Here is a 14,373-nt window from a genome sequence, read left to right on the forward strand (position 1 = left end):
ACAGCTGAAGCTTTATCAACGAGAACAATGGCTTGAATTCATGCTGTTGAGCAGCGGGGTTTTGAAGGGGTTGGTTTTTAGAAATGCACTCTTTTCTTCGCTCGTCAGACTAACAGTATACGTCCATTGACTTAGTTTAAAACGGAGGGCCTGCTGCGCAACAAAATGTTTTTCATAATTCGATCCCTTCTCACGAGACCTTATCTCTTCATAGTGCTGTGTATTGCGTTTGTATTTCTAAACATAATCATTTATCTTAGTAAAGAGTCGGTTCATCCGCAAACTGCAAGCAATGATGTGTATCCATTGCTGGGCTCGACAAAGGCACTGTATCCTCCCGGGGATATGGGAGGTGCTGTGATTCTCAACAAATCAAATCCATCCATAGCAAAAGCGATTCGCGCATCTATGAAGCGCTATGGACTCAACGAATATGCGTCCGATCTGGTATCGATGCATCGACGTCTACCTATTGTCCCCGATCCTTGGTGTCAACGAGCCGCGGCACATTTTCTTCCTAATCTTCCACCGACATCCATCGTCGTCGTGTTCTACAACGAGGCATGGTCGGTTCTGGTACGAACCGTACATTCGATACTGGACCATTCACCACCTCACCTGCTGCAGGAGATCATTCTCGTCGATGATTACTCCAGTTTGCGTGAGTTAAAACACATGAAAAATTGCAATAGTGAGTCTTTCTTATCATATATCCTTTCCAGCGCACCTGAAGACACAACTGAAGGACTATTTCGAGGCATACCCGAAGGTGAGAATCATTCGGGCCGCCATGCGAATGGGATTGATCAAGGCACGCGTACTGGGAGCCAAAATGGCAACTTCGGAAGTACTCACCTTTCTCGATGCTCACGTCGAATGTGCCGAAGGTAAGTGGTGCTTTCGCGATCAAAATATTGTGTTAACTATCGGATTTGTTCACCAGGTTGGCTCGAGCCATTGCTCGATCAAGTCGCACGAAATGAGACGACTGTCGCCCTTCCTACGATTGATAAGATAGATCCGCTGGATCTAGGCGTAAGCACCAACATTTCGCTACTGCTTGCTGGTGCCTTCGAGTGGGATCTTAACTTTGGCTGGTGTGAACGAAAGCAACTACATAAGCGGTACGCACATCCGCTCGAACCCTTCGACACACCGGCGATGGCTGGAGGATTGTTCACCATCCGGCGATCCTTCTTCGAGCGGCTCGGTTGGTACGACGAGGGATTCGATATCTATGGCATGGAAAATATTGAACTATCGCTTAAAACTTGGATGTGCGGAGGACAACTACTCACCGTGCCTTGCTCTCGTGTCGGTCACATTCAGAAGGAGGGTCACCCCTACATACAGAACATTAAGCGAGATGTCCAACTATACAACTCGATCCGGTTAGCCGAGGTGTGGATGGATGAGTACAAACGAATCGTGTTCGACGTCAACGGTGTCCCATACTTCAGCGAGGAGCTATTTGGATCGGTTGAGACCCGGCAACGATTTCGTCAGCAAGCTGGCTGTAAACCATTCCGCTACTACCTAGAAACCGTTTTTCCCGAGCTCACGATACCGAATGTTTTTGGGCAGTTTCGTGGCAAGGTAAAAAACGTTGCCCTAGGACACGATCACTGTCTAACAGTGGTGGACACTGCGAAAGACAGCCCACATATGGCACCCTGTAAAGAGGCCGATAGCGATCAGTTCTGGACGCATAGCTACTACAGTGATATCAATTCGTACAAAATGTGTCTCGATTTCACGGGCACTCGGTTGCGATCGATCGTTTGTCATCGGCGCCGCGGTAACCAGGGTTGGATGTATGTGGTTGAGACGAAGCAAATCTGGAATATGGGCCACGGAAGCTGTCTGGCGGTGAGTACGCATGCCAACGGGTCATCGCTGGTGATGCAAAAGTGCAACGAAAACAGTAAACAGCAGCAGTGGCTGGTGACGTTTATCGATTATAGTGATTTGTATTAATAGTTTAGTTCTACCGTTTATTTAAAGCAGGAGGATAACATTTAATAAAAGTAAAATCCATGATTTAAAGGATATTAAAACAGTTTCTGAGTTTTTGTTGGCAGAAAAGATCGACATCACAAACTGATGACATTGAAAAAAAAGGAACGTCATCATGTAAAATGGCACGCGATGGAACGCTGAGTAGGCTCTGAGCAAAAACCATATGCCAACCTACAATCGTTACGACATTGCCTTCTAACCGTTATCTCCTTTTTAAAATTGGGATAGGATCACACAGTAGCCTGCGACGTAATGAAACAACTACAACTCAATGTCTTTTACACAAAGTATGAAATTTAAATAACTGCTGTTGATACGATATGATACACCTGCTACGACTGCCGTTACTATCCGGATCATCGCAGGCACAGATGGGCGTATTGTCAGAGGAATTACTTCTTTTACACAAAGCAATTCAATTGTTCGCAATGCAGCTGTTCAGGGTGCTAGGCGTTGATCTTCCGCTCTAAAGCAAGCGATTTCGACCTCAAAAGGGTATGAAACAGTTTAGGTTAACCGATCATGCCCAGCAGACGGTACATTCGGAGAGTGGTATCACTAGTGGCGTATCTCATTCTTCTCAGCTCATCCTTGGCAATCTACATGCTGCATCTCGGCAACCGTCATGTGAAGGACTACGATAAAAACGTAGAACTAGCCAGTTACATACACACAACAAATTTCAATGATTTGAACCCACCTCCCGGTGATATGGGCGTACCCGTGATCATCGACACAACGAATGAAACGCAGTCACTGCAGCAGGAAGGGTTGCGTTCGTTTGGATACAACCAGTACGCATCGGATTTGATGTCGGTACGGCGACGTTTACCCGACATAAGAGCCCCTTGGTGTCGGCAACTGCAACAAACAGCCAACCTTACGACCACGTCGATCGTGATCGTGTTCTACGATGAAGCCTGGTCCGTGTTGTTGCGTACCGTGCACTCCGTACTGGACCGTACTCCTGGCCACCTAATAGAGGAAATTCTTCTCGTAGATGACTACTCCACTGCAGGTAAGTGTCTTTTTGGGAGCGGATTTATTTGTTCGATGCGAGTATTGATAGAGTTTTCAAATGTTGCAGCTTATCTAAAGACACGTCTGGATGAGTATTTCGAACGATATCCTAAGGTGAGGATCTTGCGTGCCCCGCAACGGTTAGGATTGATAGCGGCCAAAGTGTACGGTGCAAAGGCATCGAAGGCTCAGATCATCACATTTCTCGATTCTCACGTCGAGTGTACCGTAGGTGAGGTAGCTCTATGTGTTTAATAGAATTCAATCTGTGCAATGAAATGATCTTGTATCTCATGACTGTTACAGGTTGGTTGGAGCCACTGATCCAGGAGGTGGCCCGTAACGCGACTACCATTGCCATTCCCACGATCGATCTCATCGATCTGTACAGTATGGCGCTGGATAAAGATAAAGGACCGCTACGGGTAGGAGCCTACCAGTGGGATCTCAATTTTGGCTGGTGGGGTCGTGCCGCAATGCACAAGAGCTACCCAAACCCGTTCGTCCCATTCGATACCCCGGCGATGGCCGGTGGTCTGTTCTCGATCGATCGAACGTTCTTCGAGCGGCTCGGTTGGTACGACGAAGGTTTCGAGATGTACGGTATCGAGAACATTGAGCTGTCGATCAAAAGCTGGATGTGTGGTGGCCGGATGGTGATCGTACCATGCTCACGTGTGGCACACATTGCCAAACTCACCCACCCCTACCTGGACCACGTCGGTAAGGATATAATTTTGAAAAACTCGCTCCGGCTGGCGGAAGTGTGGATGGATGAGTACAAGCAGATCATGTTCGACGTTTACGGCATTCCGCGCTATCTGGTGGGTATGTTTGGCTCGGTTGAAACGCGGAAAGCGGTCCGTGAGCGGGCCGGATGTGGAACGTTCCGTGATGATTACATTCTGACGGCCTTTCCGGAGATGATGAACCCACTCGTGCCGGGTGCTTTCCGTGGGGAGGTTCGTAATGCTGCGCTAGAGCAGAACCACTGTCTGACGCATCAGTGGCGCCAAAGTAAGGAGCCGCTCTCGATGGAGCGTTGTAATGGACGCGGAAAGGAACAGTACTGGGCGCACAACTTCTACCATGAGCTCAACAATTACTCGCAGTGCTTGGAAGTAGGTATCACCGGGAGTGGTGTGCCAGTGAGTACGAATAGATGCCATCGGAAGGCTGGCGTGAATAGTCAACGTTGGCAGCATGTGGTAGCAACTGGGCAGCTCCGGAGTGAATCCAGTGGTCAATGTCTTGCAGTAGATGCCGGTCGAATTGTAATGGAACACTGTGACAGTGGCCGACAAGGTCAGCGATGGATAGTGAAGCTTATTCAGCTGGATGTATCCGTCTTCAAGTACAACTAGTTCACTTTCACGAAGCAGACTAACATTAACATTAGTAATAAACGTATTCTGATGAGTTTTAGTGTTAGTGGCGGATATTTTAAAAGTCAACACATTAAGGGTAGATGATTTGTGTTTAATTAAATAGCTTCATTGCACGTGAAAATCAAATCAACCAGCGTATTGATCCATAGAAAAAGTACGACGATATAGTGTTGGACCGACATCAGATGTTACACAGTGACCTCAGCCTTCGAGCTGGCGTACAGCAAATGTACCGATCAACCGATAGGCACAGCACCGACTAGCAATTAACAACACGTCACATCGATGCGCACCGCACTACGAACGCTTTCGGAATGTTCAGTGTCCAACCGACGTCCAACCGGTAAAGCCACCGCTTTGCAATGGTCCAGCTGCTGGCCGCCGGTCTGTTCGCGCTGTTCGGTAGTGTCGCCTTTGCCCAGTTCGATCCTCACTTTAAACCGGGCCACCAGACGATCGTCCAGCTGTTCGAGTGGCGTTATCAGCATATCGAGCACGAATGTCGTAGCTACCTTGGACCGCACGGATTCGGTGGAGTGCAGCTGTCACCGGTGAATGAGGTGCGCGACAGTCGACCGCCAACCTGGACGAATCGTTACGAACCGATCTCGTATAAACTTAGCGGACGTTCAGGTAGCGAGACCGCCCTTCAGTCGATGATCACGGCGTGCAATGAAGCTGGCGTCCGTGTGTACGTCGAGGTGGTGTTCAATCATATGGCAAGAGCCAGTGCGGGCGAGGCGGCGACGACGACACGTGGTACGGCTGGTTCGATCGTTAATCCAGCGACACGAGATTATCCCGATGCACCGTACATAGCGGCCGATTTCAACGATCCGTGCACGATCGTCAATGCGAACGATCCGCACGAGCTGCGCAACTGTTGGAAGGAGGATCGTCCCGATTTGAACCATGGGCTGGCTCGTGTCCGTCAGCGGATCGTGGACTATCTGAACCGTCTGTTGGCACTCGGTGTCGCTGGATTTTTCATCGATTCTGCCCTCTACATGTGGCCGCACGATCTGCGCGCGATCTATGATCGGCTGCAGAACCTTAGCACCACCGTTAGTGCCGGTTACGCACCCGGGGCACGTCCATTCGTCTGCTACGATCTGTCCTACCATCAACCGGGCGTAACACCGAACATTAGCTGGAAGGAGTATGCCGAGCTGGGAGTGTTGACACAGGATCGCTTTGCGCTCGATATCGGTGAGGTGTTGCTGCGCAGAAAACCGTTCCACTACTTTGTCCATCTCGGTACACGGTTAGGGTACATGCCGCGTGAAAGGGCATTGATCTACGTCAACAATCCCGCGTTGCTTCGTCAACCGGATGCGGACGGGGATCTGTTGGTGGTGTCGATGCGTAATGCCCGAGCTTACCGGATCGCACTGGCCTTTATGCTGGCCCATCGATATGGGTTGGCGCGGATCACGAGCTCGTACGAGTTTAGCAACCTTACCGAGGGTCCGCCCGTCGATGCACAGGGACAGATTGCACCGGTACAGTATAGTGCGGATGGCGGTTGCTTGCGGCCCTGGATCTGCGAACACCGGTGGCCTACGGTAGCGAAGATGGTGCAGTTCCGTCGGGCCACCAAAGGGACGGGCATCGCCAGCTGGGTCGATAATGGGCAGAATCAGATCGGGTTTTGTCGCGATCGGTCCGGATTTGTGGCGTTTAATGCGGAAATATCGCTCACGCTAAAGGCGAAACTATACACCTGTCTCGAGGCTGGAACGTACTGTGATCTTATCAGTGATGCGGCGTTGCTGGAAGGTGATAGCGGTGCAGAGTGCCGTGGGACGCAGGTGGTAGTGGATGAAGATGGGCAGGCGGACATTTTCATCAAAACCCAGCTGGAGGAACCGTTTGTAGCGTTGCTAGCGACGAAGAAGCTGAACTGAACATACTACTAGCGTTTGATGGCGAAGAAGTTTCGTTACCGAAGAAGAAAAGGTGGATTCACTTTTAATTAATTTTTTCATTGCCAATTCATACAAAATTGCTTGTTTGATGTTGAATCTAAGTAGTCAAAGAACGGTACGAACCAATGCCTGCTGGTATCTGCTAGGCTAGGAGGCTGAAAATATGGTCCTAGTAGCCGGTTTGTACATTGTACTCGAATAACTCACACAGCCTCGAATAAAGGACATTTGATTCAACATCTTCATTGATCGTAAATCTGTAAAACTATGTAAAACCAATCCAGCATGGTCTGGATACAAACATTAAAAGTAGCTCCATTATGGCAATATGTGTAAAAGAAAAGATAGTATGTTAGCTATTAGTGATTGAATAAAAATGGTTATCTTTGCATGCGGCGATAAACAGCCGCATAGAATACAATTGCATGTAACAGAGCGCATAATGTCATCATGGCCGAAAGGAAGCAAGGCATCGACGTGGTGTGGTCAATGAAGAGATAACCAAACTAAAGTAAGTGAAATATAAACATCCCATTTATATGTTTTGAATGTGTGTCGCCTTGAATGCGTTGTTCGCGTTTGCGTCTCTTTCTGCTGCTGCTGCTGCTGTGTCACTGTCACTTTGATTGATGTTGTATGCTGTTATTTGCTTATCGTTTTTGCTTTTCTGATTTCCCTGCACAAGAGAGCTGTTGTGTTTTCCCGTCAAATCCCGCCACAACCCCCCGAGAACGGCCCTGCTCCAGCTGGCGGGCATTACCGATAAAAGAACAATATTTTTGCTGTTTTGTTTTGTAGTAATGGTAGTATGTATTATGTTTATATCTTCTGTTGCTTGATAGTTGCTCGTGCCTTCGTCTCTTGCAACGTGTCTCGTTTGCCTTCACTAACTTTGCTAGCTCTGCTGGCAGGTTTGACCCTTCTGAGAAGGATCCCCTTCCTCTACTGTCGATCGCCGAGCCTCAGTGTGCCAGTGTGTGAGCGCGTGATCAAGGAATGGAATGGAAAAAAGTATCTTCCACCGCAGTGCTGCTGCTGCTGCCGCTGCCCGTACTCACACTCACATGCTCCCTCCTACTTGGTCATCCTTTTTTGGGATAGGCAGGGTGGCAACCACAAGGCGTGGAAGATTGTAGGCATTAAACGTGCAGCGTAAAAGTACTACGATCACAACAATAAGACCGGATCGGTTGTATTATCGAAACAGGTAAACGTTTACTGTTTACGTTTTCCTAGCCCTCCCTGTCTCACGGTAGTATCTCCAAATGAAAGTACATGTTCTTTCTCCTTTCCAGCGACGTGCCAGCTGCTGGACACCCAGTGTGGTCTAGTTCATGTGTTCAAGTGAGAAAGTAGGTTTGGTGTAGGTTAATTTTGTTGTTTTGTTTCCATTTTTTCATTACGTTTGCTTGTGTTCAATGCTCAACGCACTGCGATTGATTGAGATGCGAAATGTGTTCCTTGCCTCGTTTTGTCTCGGCTTACAATATCAACATTCAGATGGTTTTGCTTTTGGTAATTGGGTGAAATTTTTTAGTTTCGCTTTTCCTTTATTTTTATTTGAGAAAAATGACCCTACGAAGACCGTGACCGTGTCCTAGCTAATTCCGTTTGGTTCATCATTGTTCGTATCTCTTTTCTTCCTTTTTCTTCCTTCGTATTTCAGTTGAGTATGGAAACATCTTTCCTTCTCAACCTGTGTTTTGCTTCACTGTAAATCCTGCGTCTATATTTTTTTGTTTTCTTTTCTTTTCCATTAATTTCCATTTTCTTCAATCTATTCGACGTGAGAAAAATAGCTAGAGGAAGAATCGACGACTTTCGAAAGAATACAATAAAACGATTAAATATTCTCCTTTTCCATTTTTCTTTCCTTATCGCATTTTCTCTCTTTCTCCTTCTCTTTCTTGCTCTGCGCCTCCTTCGCTCTCTCTCTCTCTCTCTCGCTCCCTCTTTTATTCTTCTCTCTCTCTTTACCTTATAACTTATGCTCCTCTTAGTTGTTTTGTCATTTTTTTATGTTATGATATTCTTACGTTTGACTCTATAGTTCATCTCACTTTTAGGTTGTTTCATTTCTTGTCTTCTTCGTTACGTTTACCCTTCGGCTCTGCGATTTCCTTCAGCCATTGGCCACGTCTACCACGTAACACGTGTTCAAGCGCGTCTTTCTTTTTCTTTTTGTTCACGGATGCTGTTACCGTTCCTCTCGACACAAACCACGGGCTTTTCTTTTGTTTTTTTCTTTGTTATAGAGATTTGTTAAAAATTAAGGCAGTGGTGAAATGGAAATTGTATCTTGCCTCAACCACTCTCCTCGTCCTCGAACGTTTCACAACGCTTCCTCCCATCTGCCGCCCCTTCCGCTTTTTCCTGTCACTTGGTTAAGTTATGGTTTCCAGGTTGACCTTGTTTGCTTTCATTAGGCGAGTTTCGGACACACCTTCACCATTATATTTGTTTATACATTTTCTTTACAGCGGTATACGCGTACACTCACACGCACTCGCGCACCATTTTGTTGTTTATCTTTATTTTTCACTTCTCTTTTCTACTCTGTTTGTTGTTCTTCTGTTTGTTTTTTTTAATTATTTGTCCTTTTGTTTATATTTTACTTGTGTTAATTTTCCGTTTAAGATTGTGTTACTTGCTTGCCTCCGTCACTAATCTCCCCTTTCCGTTCGAGCGAGCAGAGTGTCCTGTGCCGGTTGGTGGGAAGAAGGTGGGACATGACATGATGTGAACCGATGTAAAACTTGTTTGTAAACTCGACCTACAGTATAATGCTAGGCCCTCCACTAATCAGGGACTAATAATCGATCATTTCTACGAGCAGAAAGAAATATAAATTCCGATTTGCCGGATAATTCGGGAAATTCTGAGATACATTTCGAGAGAAACCTTTAAATTACAGGGAGGTTAAGGGGGTAGAGAGCGAGAGAGAGGAGAAAGAGATTGTGTGTCTGTTTGTATAGTGACTTACTAGAAGGGGGTTCCTACACGGCTACTTACCTTCGAATCGAAGCTAACACAAAAAATAAACCACGGTGGGTTTCACAACGAGATGGGTTTGTATAAGTCGCACTCTAAAGCGCCGCTCGCTTCTCTACTACCGCCGTGCTGCTAGCTTTCAAAAGGGTAAAAGTTTTCCTGTTTTCCGGTGCTTGTGATAAGACAATGTTTTCCCGTTCACCCGCCGCTCCGCTAGAAGTGCTATTACAATAATTGCTGTTGACCAGATGATTCTACTACGTTAGTTTCCTGTTTGCTTTACAGCTAATGATTAAACTATCTGCGGTGTTGTATGCTGTATCGAAATCGTTCTTAACTAGTTCACTGACCTCGAGGGAGAAAGAAATGCTGTTTTTCCAAAGTGTTGCTATGTATTAGTGAGATGATCGGTCGCGTGAGGTGTGCGCGATCATGTTATCGGAATCCGACGCTGATTGTTTGACCGTCCACGCATTACAGTTGCATTACCGCTACGTTCGCGAGTGCCAGTAGGTAGGAAAGAATAAATTTTAAAAAAGTATAACAACACACCCGACCACAACCATGCCCGTGCCCATGGTTAACTACCATAACATAACACGGCGATCAGAGAATAACAGTGCTGATGTATGAGTAGTAATGGTAGTAACAGTAGCGTTAGTAATAGTAATAGTACAACATTAAAATATAATAACGACTGCTGTGCTCGCGGTTAAACGTTTCATTGAAAAGCATCTAGAAATCACAGAAGACAAGCCACTATAAAGAGATTCCAACTATCAGCATTAAACAAGGGCTTTCCTTCTTTCTGCAACGTCCGGTCTCGAAAAACAATTCGCTAAAATACATGTATATATCTTTCTCGTTCTCGTTCTCTTTCTCTCGCTATCTCTCTCTCTCCTCCCCTCTCTCACGCTCTCTGTCTCTCTTTCTCTGCATGTTGCAACTTTTATTAAAATTAAATAAACAATTACACCCTAGTAAGAACGGTGTGTAGAGTATCAATTTGGATTGTACCAGCAATAGACGATTCGATCGATTGTGGCTCACCATATATGTAAGTCTTTGCCTTCCAACTGCACCAAAAACCTTGCGACCGAAACAATATCAGAACCAGGCGCTAAAGCGCTTTATTTTAAAATCAGATTGTTGTTTCTCCCGTTCTTCCTTTCTGGCAAGAGTAGCTTCTTGGGTTGGCTATGCGCCACCAGATAGCTCTAGGTCGGTGAGGTCAATTCCATATTTTCCTTTCCAGCCATTTCCGCGCCATTGCCTTTGCGATTTCGACCACCACCGAACTGGAATGTTTACAGACTAGGGGAGGGGTTTGACAGAATGCTGCTTCACCTCACAGCATCACACCGTTCGTGCGGGCGGCACGAGGATCGGCTTTCGCGGGATGGCAAGGTTGGGCCCACTACCAGTTGCCAATCGGCAAACCAACCGGTGCACCAACCTCTGCCAAATCTATCTCTTAATGTTTAAAGTTGGTATTTTCTTACGGCTTTAACGTGCTCATACAAGCTAAGAGTTTGTTCTAGGTTCCGTTTGTTGCTCATTCCCAATCTCTCCATCTCTCTTTCACTGTCCCTGCCTCCCAAACTTGCCTATTCTGTCTGTGCCTACATTACGTTTAGTTACGATTGTCATTTTTATGTCTCCCGAACGCATCCCATTACTCCCATCAAGGGGTTCTGCTGCTGCTGCTGCTTGGTGAGCATAACGTTCGCATGAGCACTTTGCACTGTGAGCTTCCCGTTCTTCGGTGCGACCTATTGCGACGACGATACACTTTGATATGATGCGCGCCTTTCACCTTTCCTAGCCGGGCAGAACTGCTCATTTGTCTGCCCAACAGCACAGTCCACACCCGCACCCGCACCCGCTACAATCTAAGCGACTAAAAGAGAGAAAATTTGTTTTTCATACACGTATTGTAAAGAATTATTTTGCTGTGAGTGTTAGTAAGTGTACGTGAGTGAGTGGCTTGCCCTTTTGTATGGTTGTTGGTTTGTATTAATGTTAATGTATATATATCTGGTGAATAAATTGCTTTTCTTCAATGCTTGGTGGATGAGCTTACGGTTACGACGAGAGGTGAATGAAGAGAGTTTTCCCATTTTTCACGCCATTTCGTTCGTCGGCTGCTAGGATTAAATATGAGTTTGCAGCAGAACCACTTTATATATATATATTTGCTTCTAAGCCCGATCACAGGCAGGGGTTCTTATTTCATTCTTCAGTGTGTATGCCCCAGTGTATGTGTGTGTGTGTGTGTTTGTGAACGTGTGTGTGTGTGTTTGTGAACGTGTGTGTGTGTGATTGTGCCAAATTTGTAAGTGTTCTGCTTGCCAATTAACCTTGTAGCTCGTTTCTTCGTTTCACGACCCCTATTACATCAATAACATAAATAGATTTCTTCCATGATGTCACCCATGTTAAACACTAGCGCGCCCGAGCACACAAACACGACACACACACACACACACACACACACACACACGCACACAAACAGAAACGCATTTCCTCTACTCGGAGCGAAAGACTTCTATGTCAGTAAACACAGATGGCGTGGCTTGCATCATCGGAGCAGGCGTGCCTTGCAGTTTGAGTTCGCGCAAAAAGGGTAGCATTCCTTCCCCATGAACATGGTTCGGTGCCAAGATGGTCGACCCAGTTCAGTATGCCCATTTTAGAACCAGCGGCGAGAGCCGACCAAATGTAGGATTGCTATTTGTATATCGTATGTATATGGTTCTATATATGTATATGTATATCTGTATATATATTTATGTATATTTATGCTTATATGCCCGATGCTCGAGGTGAGATTGTTTTACCGAGTGCGCATACCTGGCGTGTACTCAATCGCTACGCATTGAGAACGTGAGCGGGATAGAAACAGAAAGTTTAACAGGAGGTAGACAGAAAGAGCGTTGGAGAGGAAGGGTGTGTATGTGTGTGTGTGTCTGTATGTGTGGCCGAAGTTCGATAACACGTATTGATACGTACTGCTCCAGTGTTAAGCGCTGGGGCAAATGGTGTACTAATCGTTAAATATTACCATTTTCCTAGTGGAAAAACCTTATTTCCTACACATCGCTCTATCACACTCCCTCTACCAGACCCCATCTCTCGCTTGCTCTCTCTCTCTCCCGCTCGATCGCTCACTGGTTCACTGGTACTCTCTATCTGCCCTTGTTTCCTTGGATCGCGTTCGCTAATATTCTCCCTTTATTTTACCTCACATTTTGCATTATTCAGTATATCGATAAAGTGCAAGATTAAAGCTCCTTTTTGGTTGTTCTTTCGAGTTCGAGTTGATATTGTGTATGTGTGTGTGTATGTGTGTGTGTAGGTGTACTTGTATGTGAAAGTGTATCCGTTTGTCAGCGTGTAAGAGAGTGTGGTTGGTTTGTTTGGTGAAAATATCAAGTAAGCCTATTTGTCTAATTGTGTGCCCACTATTGTTATTCGTTCCATTGTTCCTGGCGATATCAGGGCGAACGTAACCGTGCGCAACGATTGCCAACGATTGTTCAACCCTTCAATGCGCTTCATATGATAGCGTTTGGGTGCGGATTTAATGCTGCTAAAATCGAGAAATTTGCCAATGTTAGCAGCATGTCTGGCGGTCCGCCTCACTCAGGTGCTCGCATAAGAAGGGCAGCCAGATACATATCCATAAGCTGCGATTTATGATGATCAGCGGGCGACGACATCACGTGTGCCTCACCTCAACTCCCTCTCTCCCCCTCTCCGTAAGATTCCTCAATTTTTAAATGCTCTAGTTAGTGAAAAAGTGGTGTTTTCTTAGTACACGAGACGAGACAAATGTCCAAACGCCAGTGTGCCGCTTGTCGTTTCCACGACGACGACGACGACGACGACTATGACGACCACCCATGGTGTCGCCTTTTGTATGCCTTTTTGTCTTAAACATTATTAGCTCACGAGTATTTCTGGCTGATTTCTGGTTTGAAGGAAGTGAAGGATGCTACACGAAAGATGATGAATCGTACGATAACGCGCCTCATCCGCCCCATCAGAATAGCAGACAGGGTCGATGGGTCGACTCAGTCGTTCGAGTAGTAAGGCCAGGTCTCACGGAACAGGTCAGTTAGTTTAGATACGCACGTAGCGAAACACTTTAGCATGGGTTTAATATCGCACAATTCGGGTTTCAGGGGTTCAGATGGAAAGCAAACTGGTAAGCGGTTAATGGTATGGTTGCACTCGTGGCTGCGACACTTCGCGTTCCCTTTCTTCTGGCTTTTTTTTTCTCGCCCCCATTTTCTCGCTCTTCGTGATCGGTTGGATGACTGAAACGCATACTTGTATATATATGTATTATGTATAATAATTTGGTTGGTAGTATAAAAGTGTGTAGATTTTAACAAGGTGCAGATGGTTTAAATGTCGCCGCTGCGGACACCGGCACGAGCACGAGATGGCACGGCATCCAACGGCGACCAAAGCCTAGATCTGACCCGCGGTACTATGCCGTCTTACGCCGTGCTCGCCACCGGTGTCCGCAATACGATAATGAGTGTAAAAGTGGTATTAGTAGAGTTAAAGAGTTTTGGCAATTAGATTCCCTTCTAAGGTTCGGCCGTAGACCGCGGCCGTCTGACCCCGACGAGCAGGATGTCGGCAACCGGGAACGGACCGTACCTTATTCACTAGCTAAACATTTACAGAGCAGAGCTGCACGCACAGGTGGTGCACGGTTTCCTTGTTTTTCTTTTCTTTGTTTTGTTTGTATGCTTTGCTTTGCTTCGGTCTCACCAGGCAAGCAAGAGGTGCACCAGACAGAATGAAATTGCTCAAAAGTCGCAGCCAGAACACGATAGCTTACTACTAACTACGAGAGTTGTGACTCCTTCAACAGGAAGACCGGAGCCGGAATACAACACGAGTCTCCATGATGGGATGGGAACGAGAATTTTATATATAAAAAAGCAAAACAAAAAAAAACCAAAACATAAATAACTCCTCACGCACGTATGGCAACTCTCGCCTGCTGC

At 46.3% G+C, this 14,373-nt stretch overlaps 4 protein-coding genes across 5 annotated transcripts in view; 3 read left to right on the forward strand and 1 right to left on the reverse strand.

Moving 5' to 3' along the window:
- The first annotated feature begins 153 nt into the window (after positions 1-153).
- Positions 154-2,123, forward strand: LOC125956096 (putative polypeptide N-acetylgalactosaminyltransferase 9). Its single transcript, XM_049687636.1, has 3 exons — positions 154-661; positions 723-887; positions 944-2,123. Exons 1-3 carry the CDS (start codon positions 166-168, stop codon positions 1,975-1,977), a joined length of 1,695 nt encoding a protein of 564 aa, XP_049543593.1. The 5' UTR covers positions 154-165; the 3' UTR covers positions 1,978-2,123.
- A 499-nt stretch (positions 2,124-2,622) lies between these two features.
- On the forward strand, positions 2,623-4,403 carry LOC125953251 (putative polypeptide N-acetylgalactosaminyltransferase 9). The gene is made up of 3 exons (XM_049682704.1): positions 2,623-3,037; positions 3,107-3,271; positions 3,346-4,403. The coding sequence occupies exons 1-3, from the start codon at positions 2,623-2,625 to the stop codon at positions 4,401-4,403; spliced, it is 1,638 nt and encodes a 545-aa protein (XP_049538661.1).
- Positions 4,404-4,709: 306 nt separating this feature from the next.
- On the forward strand, positions 4,710-6,770 carry LOC125956104 (alpha-amylase A-like). The gene has a single exon (XM_049687661.1). The coding sequence runs from the start codon at positions 4,790-4,792 to the stop codon at positions 6,332-6,334; it is 1,545 nt and encodes a 514-aa protein (XP_049543618.1). The 5' UTR covers positions 4,710-4,789; the 3' UTR covers positions 6,335-6,770.
- Position 6,771: 1 nt separating this feature from the next.
- LOC125956081 (protein kinase C, brain isozyme-like) overlaps positions 6,772-14,373 on the reverse strand; it is a 55,732-nt gene continuing 48,130 nt past the window's right edge. For both annotated transcript variants that reach the window (XM_049687607.1, XM_049687609.1), the window contains exon 14: positions 6,772-14,373. This exon is cut by the window's right edge and continues 518 nt beyond it. The gene's annotated coding sequence lies outside the window, so the exon portion shown is untranslated.

This window comes from Anopheles darlingi, chromosome 3 (genome assembly GCF_943734745.1).
Source record: "Anopheles darlingi chromosome 3, idAnoDarlMG_H_01, whole genome shotgun sequence".
Classification (NCBI taxonomy): domain Eukaryota; kingdom Metazoa; phylum Arthropoda; class Insecta; order Diptera; family Culicidae; genus Anopheles; species Anopheles darlingi.

Coding starts and splice junctions, on each gene's coding strand:
- LOC125956096 (XM_049687636.1), top strand. CDS start 166: ATGTTTTTCATAATTCGATCCCTTCTCACGAGACCTTATCTCTTCATA. Junction 662..722: donor CGATGATTACTCCAGTTTGC/GTGAGTTAAAAC, acceptor TATCCTTTCCAG/CGCACCTGAAGACACAACTG. Junction 888..943: donor TCACGTCGAATGTGCCGAAG/GTAAGTGGTGCT, acceptor TTTGTTCACCAG/GTTGGCTCGAGCCATTGCTC.
- LOC125953251 (XM_049682704.1), top strand. CDS start 2,623: ATGCTGCATCTCGGCAACCGTCATGTGAAGGACTACGATAAAAACGTA. Junction 3,038..3,106: donor AGATGACTACTCCACTGCAG/GTAAGTGTCTTT, acceptor CAAATGTTGCAG/CTTATCTAAAGACACGTCTG. Junction 3,272..3,345: donor TCACGTCGAGTGTACCGTAG/GTGAGGTAGCTC, acceptor TGACTGTTACAG/GTTGGTTGGAGCCACTGATC.
- LOC125956104 (XM_049687661.1), top strand. CDS start 4,790: ATGGTCCAGCTGCTGGCCGCCGGTCTGTTCGCGCTGTTCGGTAGTGTC.